At 36.4% G+C, this 14,999-nt stretch overlaps 1 protein-coding gene and 1 long non-coding RNA gene across 8 annotated transcripts; one reads left to right on the plus strand and one right to left on the minus strand.

Moving 5' to 3' along the window:
• Positions 1-903: 903 nt before the first annotated feature.
• LOC143470377 (spermatogenesis-associated protein 20-like) lies at positions 904-14,294 on the minus strand. Of its 7 annotated transcripts, none has more exons than XM_076968481.1 (16): positions 14,092-14,294; positions 12,785-13,004; positions 12,513-12,656; positions 11,556-11,615; positions 11,302-11,440; positions 10,990-11,120; positions 10,513-10,692; positions 10,211-10,309; positions 9,827-9,928; positions 9,523-9,715; positions 9,023-9,191; positions 8,686-8,800; positions 8,387-8,480; positions 7,988-8,187; positions 5,096-5,199; positions 4,869-5,008 (listed from the first exon to the last, which is right to left on the minus strand). In XM_076968481.1, exons 1-15 carry the CDS (start codon positions 14,283-14,285, stop codon positions 5,098-5,100), a joined length of 2,142 nt encoding a protein of 713 aa, XP_076824596.1. In that variant the 5' UTR covers positions 14,286-14,294; the 3' UTR covers positions 4,869-5,008; positions 5,096-5,097. The 7 variants fall into 7 exon arrangements, with proteins under 7 accessions (XP_076824595.1, XP_076824593.1, XP_076824598.1 ...); XM_076968479.1 differs by lacking the exons at positions 4,869-5,008; positions 5,096-5,199 and adding exons at positions 5,671-6,932; positions 7,003-7,083; XM_076968484.1 differs by lacking the exons at positions 4,869-5,008; positions 5,096-5,199 and adding exons at positions 5,671-6,932; positions 7,003-7,083 and having other exon boundaries at positions 12,513-12,687.
• LOC143470378 (uncharacterized) lies at positions 1,189-2,093 on the plus strand. The gene is made up of 2 exons (XR_013119357.1): positions 1,189-1,315; positions 1,435-2,093. It is a non-coding gene; the product is annotated as an uncharacterized LOC143470378 (long non-coding RNA).
• Positions 14,295-14,999: the final 705 nt, after the last annotated feature.

Genomic DNA, 14,999 nt, shown 5'->3' on the forward strand with positions numbered 1-14,999 from the left:
AGGACAATGATAATTTTTTCGCTTCATAAGTAATACCATAAAGAACCCCAAAATCTACCAAAACCCCCGCTAACCTAATCGAGATGAAAAAAACATTTTTAAAATCGATTTCAGGTCTAAATTTTCCGAATCCACCAAAAATCTGTCAGCAAAATCGTCCGGCAATCGATACCAGCTGCCCATAAAGGAATTTAAGCGAAAAAAGGGTTATTTTTCGTCCTTTGTACCAATATTTGCAGAGCAAGAAATTCTACATGCTGTAAATAACCACCAGTTCGATAGGCTATGTAATAAAACCTTTTTCTCGTCTTATTGATTTTTTTCCTTTATTTGCATGAAGCCTGCACCTTACTAAAGGGAACAGGTTCGCATGACGGCCAGTTATTTGGAAGTGGTTACAATATACTGTAGTAGGTTGACTTGAACGTCAACAAGATAATTAAATCATAAGCAAAGCTTTAAACCTTAGTTTCTTCTTGGTAATATACCTTGACTTAGTTAGATGTAACGGAAATTGACGTCAACATGTACGTCACAGAAACGTCAGTCGCACGATCAAAGCTGCCGTGATGTATGGTGTTCGTAACTGCCTTGTTCGTTCGGCTCGCGTCTTGGTGACTTACCTATTCATCGAAGGGTGTCGCTAAGCAACGAAGACGTATATAGTAACTGACGTAAGAAAGAGATATTGCTTATCAACTCAGCGTTATTACACCTCTGCGTAGAGGCAAAAATACAAGGGCGCAAATATGATTGTCATACTTGAAAAGCAAAAGTCACTTAAATAACGACTAAAAGCAAATGAAATTGGCCGCGGGTGTGTAAAAACACTTTTTGGAAGCAAACTCATTAAGTATGTTAAAAATTTCAAAACGACGTTGTAAGTTATATACTCACTCATGGGAAAAGATCTCTTTTAGAAGAAAGAGAAATACGGTTAAGGACTTGATTGTTTTTATTTGTTTACAACAACATAAGCAATTTCATAACACAACCGGACGAGCCAATGATAGCCTTTTCAAGAATTTCAAATTTTTAAACTTTATGCATCAGAAAAAATCGTTTGCAGCTTTTTATCTTTGAGAACTTATGGATGAAGATCCTCGATCGGTTGTAGTTTCTGGAAAATCGTAACTCCTTCGAATTTTCAGCGAATCCAACCAGTAGGCCTAATGAACATTGTGACGCATCCTGCCACAAGCTAGGAGAAGGATTTCTTTATAATCCCGGGTGTAGACAACCACGAAAAAGAAGAACGCTCCTGAAAAATACAAATTCAAAACGTTGATCTCTGAAGTATCTTTTGGACCTAAACGTAAAACGCATGCTGTTGATCAAAAACCATCATAAATACTATAAAACCCATTATACCCCTTTGCAATTTGCATTTGCACTACAATTTATTTGAAATATCCTTTTTTTAAATTTATGTAGGAATCTTTAAAGGTACCTTGTACACCATTTACAACGCTGTGCACTATCAGCAGGCGACAAGCCGACGTCGGCGGCAGGAATGACGCAACGAGGGCGAGTATCCATGGTAATCCCAAGATGGGAAAAAGTTTGCAAAAAGCTATGAGGGACTTCTTAATCGCTTTGACATTTACTTCGTACAAGGTCTTTGTCTGGTCGGAGGGCTGATGTAGAAAAAGTTTCTTGTTTAAATGTTTGTCTGCTGGAAGTTAAAGTATGAAGCTTTGTTTTTTTCACAAAAAGCTAAGTTTCTTAAGGAATGTAAATACCACGTAATGACGATTTTCTCTGGTTAGACGAAATATTACTCGAATCACGGCCCAAGCAATCCATGTGTTTATCAGCATACTCACAAGCACCAACGCAACAGAAGACCAGCGCAAATGCGATGATAACAGGCAGACGTGGAAACCTAAAACGCAAACAGAGCTAATATCGATTTTTTTCTTTGTGTCAGCCATATCATGTATTTTACAAACTACACATAGGGCCTATACCCAGGGTTGCCATCGGTCTCGACTCAAAAGTAAGCACGACTAGGAAATGAAACAAGAATACTACCTTAAACAGTGCACAACAGGAGAAAGCAACCAATTTTCCTAATAAAAAGCGAAACACTATTTGCATGTTGTTAATTTTGGTATCTTTTTGGTACAAAATGGTATACTAAAGGTGTCGAAATGCCCAAAGTAGTAACTTTTGCCCTAAAAATAAAAATACTTGAAAACAAGCACAAATCTTAGAAATAAGCACGGAACGGTAACCCTGTCTATAGACCAGTTGGGTTAGACTACACTGACGCCACTTAAATTTGCAAAGGACTGCAGTACTAAAATATTGAATAGTAAGTTAGTATAATTTGTAACTATAAATTCAATTGAAGACTCAAAACATTGGCATAAAAGAACTGCTGGTAACCGTTTCCAAAATGTTGCTTTTTAAGCTCAAAATTAATTCTGTTAAATGTTGCCTATTCTTAGAGCTTTGTAGCCTGTCATTTTTCCAATGTACATGCATGGAATCAGCGTATTATCCTATGTATCACATATACCTTCGATTTCATTATTCCGCTTCAAAGTTGCATTTAAGGGAACTGAATTTGTCAGGTATAAGCCTGTTTTGACAGAAGAAAGACATCAAGCCAATGTGAATGAATACTATAAACCTTTGACCTATTGAGGGTTCTACATTTACGTTTACCGTTTGTCGCCAAGCCAACAGCCATAGTACTGCCTGCTATAAGACAGGGTAATCCCCATCCGACCACGTGATTCCATTTACCGAGGGTTTTTCCCTCCAAGAAACCTTTTACCACGCTGAGATAAAGCAAGGACCCTTCGAGTGTCATCCAGGTGAAATTACACAATAGAGAATAATGGCCAGTAAATGCGAGAAGAATGCACAGAAGGTCCGGTATTGGATAAACAAACTTGACAGTCAGCTCTTCCAGGAAGAGCACGAGATGCAATAGAAGCATGGACAGAGCGAGACAAAGATGGATTGAATTTCGTTCCTCGTTTATTTCCGAGTTGCGTCTTCCGAGTCCAAGAAAAATAATCCCGATCAATAAAAATATCACCGACACTATCCCGGCCACAACTGTAAGCACCTGGGCCAAGGAAAAAACAGCAAAATCATTAAAATACATTCATAAATACAAGCGCGTCTAAAAACGCACACGAGGGTTTTCTACTAAAAACGCATTATACGAAAATCCAGGCACACGTTGAATGCATGCACTTAGAAACAATCAGAAAACTCGTATTTTAGTTTCAAATACTGTGTCGCACAATAATAGTGCAAACAATTTGATAAAAAGGACTCAGTATAGGCCTATATGATAAGTAAGCTTGTTAAGTAAGGTGCTTACCTTTAAAACTGAGCTACAAGCTAAATTTTCTTCACCAGCAAATTTCGAATCACGACTTTCGTTGTGGCAATTTATCGGCAACATCAACATTACTGCGAAGTTGGTAGTGTGGTTGCAATAGCAGGAATACGAATTTTCTCTAAAGTTTAAAAGCTCACAACCGTAGTCAGACCAGGCGTGAGTTGTGGTGTTGTAAAACACACACTTCTGTACTGCGTCAACTTTGAAGTTATCGCTTGAATAGTGTACATCAAAACTCACAGGCATCGACTTCTTATTAGTAGATTTATCGTAGGCAGATGCTGATATGACTTTGGATCCTGGTGGAAAGACTATTTTGGAGGACCAACGTAAGTAGGAAATGTTCCTACCTTCTTCGGCGGATGCAGGTGATTTCTCAAAAAGAAGCTCACATAATGAATCAGACACAGAAAGTCCGGATCTAAAGCAGAAATTTCTGGAAACACATAAGTCTCCGTCGACGGTGCAAAGGCTTTGAGGGTATTTTTCATCATTATTGTTATGGGGGTAAACCTTTGCCAATATGGCGTTCAGTAAATCGGGAAGAGTCTTGTAAACAGCGGAGATTATCGTTAAATCTCCAGAGTCCGTTTGATGATAATAACTTCTCTTCCTTCTTGAACTCTTTTCTCCATAGGTGGTCAAACGTAGCGATTGATTTTGAAAGAGCAGCCTTGCGTTCAACTTGATCTCGCTGCTCTCAAACAACAAGGCTGTAGCGCTAGTCTTGTCGCCTGCACGCGTTTCCTCAAAATCCCCGTAGTCGAGAGATTGCACGGAAAAATCGATTACGTCATCCAGTTTCGGCAAGAGCGATGTTGGCTTTAGATAATCTGTAATAATTTTAAAGAACGTTAAACAAATGTAAGTTATTTCCTGGACGACATATTAGTCCGTTTATTATGTAACGATGTAGATGCTACAGATTTATATGTAGCCTAAACAGCAAGAATTCAGTAACAAAGACAGATCAAATAGTTGCGTTTAATAATTAATTGAAAGGGTAATTTTGTTACTTGATCCGTTGAAATTCTTGATCAGTTCTATCCAGGCGTTAGTAGTGGATAAGTTCATGAGGTCTCCCGTTAGTTTCATATAACTGACCACGTAATCTTTTATTCTTTGCTTGTGGGTTCCCTGAAAAAGGTCACCATGATATGAAAATGCCGACGAGTTATGACATTAAGTTGGTACACCAATACAGTGTCTCCATCCTTTACATTTACATATCCATATATGGATATGAGTAAGCTTATTATTTTGATACTTGGTAACGCACTATACTAAATTAACACTATGCAAATATCAAGACTTCTAAAGTCCAATTAACATCTGTCTTGGCTTAACGGTAACTTACTTCGTCAACAAGCTCCGTTGCCGCAGATTGAGAGAGATTTTGAGGAAGAGTTTTATCAAGAAAAGTCGTTCCGACAGCTAAAAGATTCTCAGCATCTATATTTTCAGAGCTGTCTGCCAGGAGCTTCTGCATAGCTTGCAAATGCGTCGTGGCGGTTACCAAAGTATGCTCCGAGGTGCTATCGAAATCTTCTATAATATCTTGCGCGGATTTTGGTACTGGCCGTTGCGCGGTCCGATATCTCGGGAAACTTGATTTGGTTGTTGTTGCTAATTGGTTCCGTTCGTCTGTGAAAAGTTCTACATTTATTCGTTCTGTTTTTCCGCTGCTTATAGCATTTCTAACCAATATGTGAAAAACTTATTAGTTATTACCATCATCTGCTATTGCAGAATAAAGCACGTAAGCAAGCAGTATAAGAAAGTTCAAGCTGTTCATTTTCTTTCCGAGTATTTCTTTCTTTAATGGCACACCAACGCTATTCCAAAAAAATAAAAATAAAAACAGACAAATATCTTAAAAACCGTCTTCATATTACAGCAATTTTTCGTTGACTTATAGCAAGCTTGGAATGTGAAACCTGAACGTTTGTCACACTTGCCATCGACCTTATAGCAACACCTATACAGAACAGACACATATAGCTACTATAAGCGTGCAGTCTTAATTGCCCTGGTGTGTACACTGACTTGCGCATTTCCTGCTCAATTTAGCCATGGTTATTAACGTAAAACTTCTTTTCATAAAACCTTTCAAACAACTTTCTCTGCGGTTGTTAAACTGTCAAGTTTCCTGTTTGTGCGCTTTGATTAGACTTTCATTCACACCTTATTGAATTTGATTATTTGAAGGGCTTTTTCTGGCAATCGCTTACTCCTTATTAGGTAAAAAAGTTAAAGTTTATATCTTATTGCATCATCGTTATTTTGCAAATCCTACATGTATAGTATATATGTATATATATATATTTATATTTGTATATTATACACAATATATGCGTTGAACTTCTCCCCAGGCCTTACACCGTTAACGGCAAGACGCATCAGCCAAAACCCTGCTAAAGTTAATCTATGGACGACAAAGAACAGCATACAACGGCCTTCCCGGTGGTGCGCTAAACCAAGACTAAAACTTGTATCATTTTCTTCCGGGAATTCAGAGGAGACGTTTCATGCCTAGGGGAAGGCAGATGCAAAATGTGATGCTTTGAAACGCGTCACACAAACACGACACATCGTCTAAAACGTGGAACACTAATATCATCTAAAAATACAAAACGTTACACAATGTAACACATCTGTATGTATATCGGCAATGCTCTGTAATGTAACAAAGAAAATAATGTTTGCTGAAGTAAATACTTTGCGAAAAAGTGTCGGAGGCAATATAATTACAAACAGCTTGAAGTAACTTAAACGTGACCAAGCAAATCAGGTGCAAGTGTGCTGGTGTAAAATTTCGTTATATCATGAAGGCGGCGCGAAACCAGTTAACCGTAGGCTGCGTTAAAATGAGTGTTCGGCATAAAACGCATTACATCAGTTTAAATTTTAAACAATCTAACCGATATTTTAACGTTTAGGCTATCTAGTACACATTCCTGAATTTTTTATCTTCTTACAAGTTAAGACGCTTAATAACGAAATACTCATAACCGACCATAACTTGAAACATAGACAGTTAGGGGAAGAGATCCCAAATATAAATTACGGAATTCGTTTACATGACGTCGTATCACTTACATATGGAGGAGTCAAATCATTAAGTACACATAGTGTAGAAAATAATGGAACATCTCACATAGCGGTTGATTGTTGTCTTGCCACTGACAACGCGCAAAGCTACTGATTTTAAGCTAAAAAAATACAGTTTCTCTGCAAACAAAAATTTTACTTTGCATATAATCATCATATAAAAGTCAAACAGGTGGGACAAGGTGATTCAAGAACTGGACTTAAATTTGAAAAATTGAGATTTGAGTGATCGGAGTAACACACTCCAGAACTGGCAGAAGCTGCTTTTGATCACACGTCACAAAATATTCTTTAATTCTTGTAAACTTCTGGCTGGAAGTTGACATGTAAAATTCTCACAAACAAAAACTTCAGGCTTTAAAGCGCCACCGGAAGTCGAAATCATACCGGACAAGTTTCCCGCTAGGTGTCGATGTACGACCCCATTTTTACTCAGTTTATTTGATGGAACAATAATCTGAGAGAAAAAAAATGTTATAATTTAAATTAAGAAAATAGAAAAATATATTCCATTTTGTCTTGCTCACCTTGAACGGCAGAAATTTCGAGTCAATGTACATTACAAAGCTTTTAGTAACATCGCTGTCCTCAGGACCAGAAACTACGATCTGAAATACTATGCAAATCAAACAAACACATCTACTCACTTTTACTTCTATTTTACTCCATCTTACTTCTGTACCGACCAACAATATTACTCGCAATACAGATTCTAATGGGGAATTTTTAAAAGAGGTGCCGAGCAGTCATGGAACATTGTGAACACTATTCCACGAAACGTGACAAGACAGGAAAACATTTTGCTCTAATACAGGTATTGGTAATGCTGCGCATGAATGGAGACGTATAGTGCAAATTGGAATCCATATTGAGTTAATAAAACGAAGAAAGCATTGTGCTGGCAAACAAATCTATTTTCAAGTTATAGCAAATCCTAACTGCCTTCTTGAAAAATATGTCATCAAAAATTCTTACTCCACTTTTGCATGAGTTATCAGTATATATTAAATACCACCGGGAACGTGCAGTATCGGTCAAAGGTCAAAATAAAGCATTTTGAAATTCCTCACTCTCTTCATTCCGTAGATTAGTGTTGTATCATTCCAACACTAAGCTATTCAAAGACCGAGAAAACGCCTACAACCTAATCAATTATTATCCACATGGCATTGCCGGAGCAAATTTAATAATTGGCTTCTGGTTGCCAATGTTCCAATATTATATATAATATTATACATCGTATAACTTGGAGAGAACAATGCCATGGTTGGTAGCATGTTTAATGCTATATCATACACTTTATTTTATTTCAACATCTTCATAACTATAACAATCTTGTCCGGAACATTTCAATCTACTCTTAAATGTATTTTACACAATAGTTCGCAAAAGGATTTGTAAGAAGCACAATCGATCTGTCCAACTTGCGTAAGGTATTACTAATACATTACAGTTAAGTAAAAACCTTATGCTATACTCTGTACCGATTGAAAGCATTAACACGTTAGTTACCTGCTTGTGGCCCTTCCATAGCCACAGCAATCCAGACGCCATTTCGGGCAGGGCAAATGGTGCTTTGCGAAGTCTATCGCTAAACGCTTTGAATACATTTTCGGATTGTTCCTGAAGCTTCGGTTGGTTGAGATATGCGGACAAGCGGAGAAGGTTTAATGCGGAAACGGAATTGGCGCTCGGTTCGGCTCCGTCTTGATCTATAATACAGCAGAAAATGGCATTAAAACGGAAGTGACAAAAAATCTGAGACAAATTACGTATGAGAATTACAAATGCCTACGCGGGCATTTTCACGAAAGTTCCTAATTTACTTCAAGTTTTCCAAAATTTTAAGTTACACAAAGTTGTGTTTTTGGGATTCTCTGTGTCAGATGTAAACAAGAATAGTTCCTTCACCTTCCTTCATACGCAGTAATATCGATGAATCCGATTGATCAACGCTGAAATATCCGCCATCTTTATCGTCCCAAAACAATTCCGTCTGTTTGTCCTGAGTAAAATAAAATAACAACAATAGACACTAATAGTAATCGCAGTACTACTCGTTGTCAGCATTTTATTGTTTTACTTTTGCATAAACAAATATCTAAGAGTAGTGCATTGGACGAGTGGTGGCAGTGTGGTACCGCACTCTTGACATATCTAATTATAAAATCTGCTACATATCTTGGTTAATATTCTCTTCAGCACTAAACCTGGAGCTTAGAAGCCCATTCTAACCACCGGTCGTCATGCGTTGCCTCATACAAGTCTATGAGTGATCTGATGGTGAACGCATAATCAGCATCAAATCCTTTGATAGGTGGTGATCTGAAACACAGGGTAAAAAGTTACAAAAAGTGCCAGCAAACTCACCAAAACTTAGAATCGCAAAACAGCATTAAAACAAACAAAACAAGCAACGAAAACGTTTCATAAGTCTATAATAAATAAATGATTGACATTGTAAATAAACAAAGGGAATACCTTAAATCATAATTTATGCTTAACTTATTTCATAAATGATGTTCTAAACTACAATTTTTCACGTGCATTTGCTCCACTGAGCCATCTTGTCCTGGGTAACAACTTCTCAGCAAAAGGTTTGTAGATTCATCATAGAGATTAACCTTAAGAAAATGTGCAGCAGTAGAAGCCACTTGTCTGTAGTCGTCATTATCGGTCACACACGCTGCTCTTGCAAACCCCGATATCATCAGAGCTAAAAATTATTTGCAGAATTTTATTTTTATAAACGTTTTAGACTTTAACTGTCTTTTAGAAATAAAAGTCATGGGTATTATGCACTGATAAACCCAACTTGGATTTCAAAATGTAGTCTAACAACCTTACCAATTTTACTAAACTTCTAACAAAACCATTCTAACAAAAAAATTCTGATACAGTACCGAGGTGAGTATTTCAACTGGCAAGAATTTATTCCAGTTCAACCACGCAATCACTTTCTTGGATTGATAATAAAGATTCTGAGTGCTAAAGGAAGTATACAGCAAATATATACAGTATAGCATACAGTAGGTGATTAAGCATACCATTCCATGCTGTGAGCATTTTGTCATCGAGATGTGGACGTGGAAGTTGACATCTTTTCTGGAACATTCTTTCTCTTGAAATTTCCAGACCACTTATGACATCATCTCTTGTTGTTTCGTATTTCTCCGCAATCTCCTCAACAGTTGCGCGGATAATCAACACATTTTTACCACGTAGTTCACCGTGTGGATCCTGTTTATGAAATGGACTCAAAAGTAAGTGATGTCGGGAAAAGATTCATCAACAAAGTAAGAATTTACATGTCTTAAAACACGAACTTAACGAGAAAACCAAATAAATTACCTGTTCAAATGATACATTGCCATTCTCTGTCATACCGTAATACATCTGCACTATATCGGCCAAGTTGGTATTTCCAATTTTGTCGGGCAAAATTTCTTTCAGCTAACAAACATACAATCATTTGTAAACAAAAGCTGACACAAATTGGTCTGCTGACATACAGCTTGAAAAAAATGAGCATCTGAGGCTTTATGGACAATGCAGGAATTTGTATTTGCAAACACGGAAACCAAATTTCATTTGGAAATGGCAGTGGAAAATAAAAACTTATGTTTCGATTATGGTATACTGTACATTGAATCTACAATTGGCCAACGATTTCCAGTGAAATATATCTTGGTAGTCGAAAAATCAAAATTTCAATTGATGTAACAAACCCCTCACCTCAGCACTGGTAAAAACATAGAATGCGCCTTCTTTTTTCACTTTATCATCATGACTGGGGAGAGAGTCAGCATCTTCTGCACTGTAGAAACCTCCACTCTAAAGAACCAAAATAATAAATAGTAGCATCAACTACCAAAAAGTAGGTAGCATCAACTACCAGTATCTCAGGTATTATCTACATAAAAAGCAATTGTTACATTGACAAAATATGACACGTTCGTTAACAAGACTTTGGTGAAAGCAAGGGAAAAATAATTGGGTTAGTTGGTTTCGACTGCAATATAAAGGAAATTACTTACAGAATGTGTCAAATCTCTTTTGACATAATCAAGAAGGTTACAAAGAGTTTGCTTTAGCTTTTCGTTTCCAGTTGTAGCATAACAGTCTGCATATGCAACAGCTAGTTGCCCTTGATCATAAAGCATTTTCTCAAAATGTGGTACATGCCAAAATTTATCGGTTGAGTATCGATGAAATCCCTACAAAATTACTACAAATATGAAAAATCTAAAGTTACTGCCGTAAAAAGAAATGTAATAAAATTTGTACCAAATAAAGCAAAGAAAATATATATACAGTCCATGTAATCTAAATGAAAAGAATATTTAACATGTATATATATTATCTTACTATGCAAGTGTGCATTTCGTTTATCATCCTATTGCGACTTTCGTACAAGAGTTGCATGTTTTTATTCGTCAGCATTCAATCACAGATTTTTGCAGATAACATATGTGGTATAGTATAGTGAATAATATTTTGTATCTACTATTTACATAGCCTATGTGATCATAGATTCCCCCATCAGCCATTTGAAGTAAAGTTTTTTCAACCATCATCAATGCCTTTTTACCATGTTCAGTTTCAGGAAAGCAGCAATGATATCGCAGAAGAAAATTAAAGTTTACTAAAAATTTGAAAAATAAAAAAATGCGTTGAAAAGAACCAAAAAAAACATTGTGAAAAGCAATCACCAGTTCGCTAACATATATATGGCCTAATTATGTTTTTTCAAAGAAGTATGATGATATAACCCTGAGATAGAAAATAAAATACATTAAAATCCTTAACACAAATATCAACCTTACCTGGTTGAGGAAATTTGGGGGCCACGCCAAATCCACCCAAATTGTCATCAAACATTTCAATCATTTGTTCCACACATTTCTCACAAGCATCTAGGGTAGGCAGGGTAGCAGATACATCTGTGGTCACTTGGACCGCTTTCTACAGAAAAAAAGTGAGCAAACATAGTTGCTCATAATTGGTTATATTATATACAGGCCTTGCTCTTTATAATATTACCATAGTGTGGGCAGAAATGCGACTTATTAAAGTAAACCTGTATTGATTCCATTATCTTGTCTGCATTTTCATTGCACTTATCTTTATCTTCATTCCACTGAAATCAAAGATCTACGTTATATTAATTAAGTGATTTTGCTCTGGCTTCTATCGTTACTCTTAGCATATTAAATTGAGTCGTCGTATAAATTTCATTCAACAACCTCTCATTCAAGTTGGTAAGCAAGTCCATTATATAGAGCAAAACCATAGCATAGTAAACACACAACTCAAAAATAGTTGCCAAATGAAATAACACTTGAAAGGTAAGGGCCTTGTTACGCATTGCATCACAGTGCACTAATCTAGATGCAGCAGAAAACCTACGATGCAGTTTGTTACTGCTATTACTTGTTATTTGTATATATCACAGTACATGTATATATACAGTCAGACCTTGTTAATCCGGACAACTTTTGTTTCGGCATAAACGTTGGCTTAGTGGGGTATCCAGATTATCGGAAAGCGAAAAATCAATCAACCTTGCAAATGTAGCACAAAATATGCACCTTACTCCAATTCAAAATATGCGTATGTGTAGGAGTTTAAAAAGTGAAACTGCAAAATTTTTATGCATAGATAATTGGCTAATGTGTTCGTCAACAAATTACTGTATCTAGGACAATCGTGAATCATTTTCTCTTCACTCTTAATAATCCATTTTATCGGATTTTATTGCTATTTATTTAGCATATTTCTTCCAAAAATTTTGTGTCAGGGTCGGACAGCGGGGTTTCTGGATTAAAGGGGTAAAATGCATAGGAAGAAATGTTTCCGGCAGTTTTGTGTCGGATAAAGGAATTCCGGTTGTTTGGGGTCCGGATTATCGAGGTCTCACTGTATATATATCGACAGCTGAAATCAGAAACACAGTATTATAAAAGATTAGATCTTATACTAAGTACCAGTAGTCCAGTATATAGCCATACAATTTAAATGTGACATGAGACATCACCTTTTGAGAAATCACATTCAGAATTGACTTAAACCCTCTTTTAAACATGGAATCATCTGGGGGAAAATAAGTTCCCCCGACAAAGGGTTTCAAATTAGGGGTCAGCCAGACACTCATTGGCCAGCCACCATGTCCACTTGTTGCCTGAAGTTTTGCATATTTAAATGCATGTTACCTATTGATTTATACATTAGATCTTCTTTTAACCACGATCTTTTCATAATTTTTAAACATTAAGATGTCCATATCACATTCTGAATAACTTATCGCACCTGCACAAAAGTCATGTACACACGATCAACATCAGGCCTTTCTTCTCTATCTACTTTGACAGGGACAAAGTTTTGATTCAACATGTTTGCAATTTCTTCGTTTTCAAACGACTCTTTTTCCATCACATGGCACCAATGGCATGTTGAGTACCCAACAGAGAGAAATATCAATTTTGATTCATTTTTTGCTTTTCGAAAAGCTTCTTCACCCCAGGGATACCTAAGATTAAAATATTTAGCAATATACACTCCTCAACTGATGGTTTGCAAAGAATTTTCAGGTGGGTCAAATGACAAAATGTTACAGTATATATAGAAGAGCAAATATAAAAGCAAATACTCTGAAGTGGGATCATTGTGGACACAAAAGGAGCTATTGCAAACACATTCTTGAAAAAGTTTGCTTTTGATTTGACTGGTTTGTATTGCATGGCTATGGTGCGAGAGTATAATAATGTTTTTTCTCAGACTGAGGAAAGTCTTTGCACAACTTAAACTCAGCAATGGCTTCTCATCACTTGAGCCCCGGTTAACGAGCTTGTTTTTGTGCAAGTTCCAATACACATTTTGCATTTGGTTTTAAATATTTTGTTATATTGCCCGCATTTGGAACTGTTCACCAGAACCACTGAACAGAAGTAAGTGTAGTTCATACCCTGTTCAAGGGTATTATAGTTGTAGCACAACTGGGATTGAACCAAGCTTGAATATTTACAAGTTAGGCATGCTAACTGCTCTGCCATCAAACCAACTGACTGAAAAATATTGTCAGTAAAATTTTTATCTAAACTAAAAAAACATTGCTAGCAAAAGTTGGTTATGACTTAAAAAAAGACAGATAGCTAGTGACCTAGGACAACAAAATTTCATTCATGATAATTTACGCTTACTACACCTATTTATGTTAGCATTTTGTTAAACACAGATATGTGTATAGTGTAGTGATATACCCATAGTGGAATCGGTTTTATCAACTAAAAATTTACACTAGTCACCAAACTAGTTTAAAATAACATCAATATTACATCAAAATAGTTTATTTCAAAAGTCCACTGTCCTAAAAAAGTACGAATGAACATCGAAAATTTGTCATATGCGAAAATATACCGTGCGCTAGTGTAAAAATTGAATTTAATTCTCCTCAGTAGATGTTCGGTGGAAAGGGTATAGCCAAGATTCTTGACTGGCTCATTGCAAGGCTAATACAAGCAATACTACTGCATTGACTGGCACAGTATAAGCATATACAACAACTTCAGAATATTGAACACAGAACACTAGCCTATAGGTCAATTGAGCCTACTTACCATTTCACAGGATTATATGCATGCTGTAGTAAATACGGTGACCGTTCATTAATGAGCAGATTTGGGGTTTTACCTTCATGCAAAGTGGCTGTCATTCTTGCTGACATAGTTAGTCTGGGCCTTAAACTGGCCACATGCAATGGTTTTCTACAGAACTTCTGCAAGCTTTTAACAATCACAAAATTTAGTTTCATATCTTTTTAAGTTCTAAAAATATACAAACGATAAAGGTTCAATATAAATCTGGCAGTTGCCAACCAGCGCATTAAAGTTTTTTGGATACAAGAAACGTACGATTCAAAGCTCTTATTTCAAAGGCTAAATAGTTCAGAGAGTTTTAATTTTAGTATTATTACTATGGGGGGTCCCCTTAACCGATATTCCAAAATCCATTAAAATTCTGTTTCGCTGCAGTCAGGAATCAACCAATGCTTCTTTCCCATTGCAGACTTTCGAAGTTGATCCTCGTTTTTAAAAAAGCGTCGTATCTCCTTCTTGTTAAATATTCAATATATGATTTTCTTAAACGTTGTTGTAACTCAACAGTGTCGTCTATAAGACTTACAGGCACTATTAAAATAAATTTTTGTCTTGCATATAACTAGGGTTATTACGGTTAGTGTTAAATTAAGATACTCAATTATTACAGATACTTATGATTGTTGAAAACTTTGACTAAATAAGAACATAAACTAATTTTTAGCACAAGCCAATAGTCGTCATCTGGACACAAAAGGACATTACAACGCCGGTTACGTCACCGGGTATTGAACACGGCAAGATTATTGCGAGCCCATGTGAGCGATTATTGCGTTGTAACAACTCGGCACCAAAGATAACTTTCCTTGTATATCATACCTATAATACCTTAAATGAGATCGCGGTCCTGACTGGAAGAAATCAAGAAA

The sequence above is a fragment of the Clavelina lepadiformis genome, chromosome 9 (genome assembly GCF_947623445.1).
Source record: "Clavelina lepadiformis chromosome 9, kaClaLepa1.1, whole genome shotgun sequence".
NCBI classification, from domain to species: Eukaryota; Metazoa; Chordata; class Ascidiacea; order Aplousobranchia; family Clavelinidae; genus Clavelina; species Clavelina lepadiformis.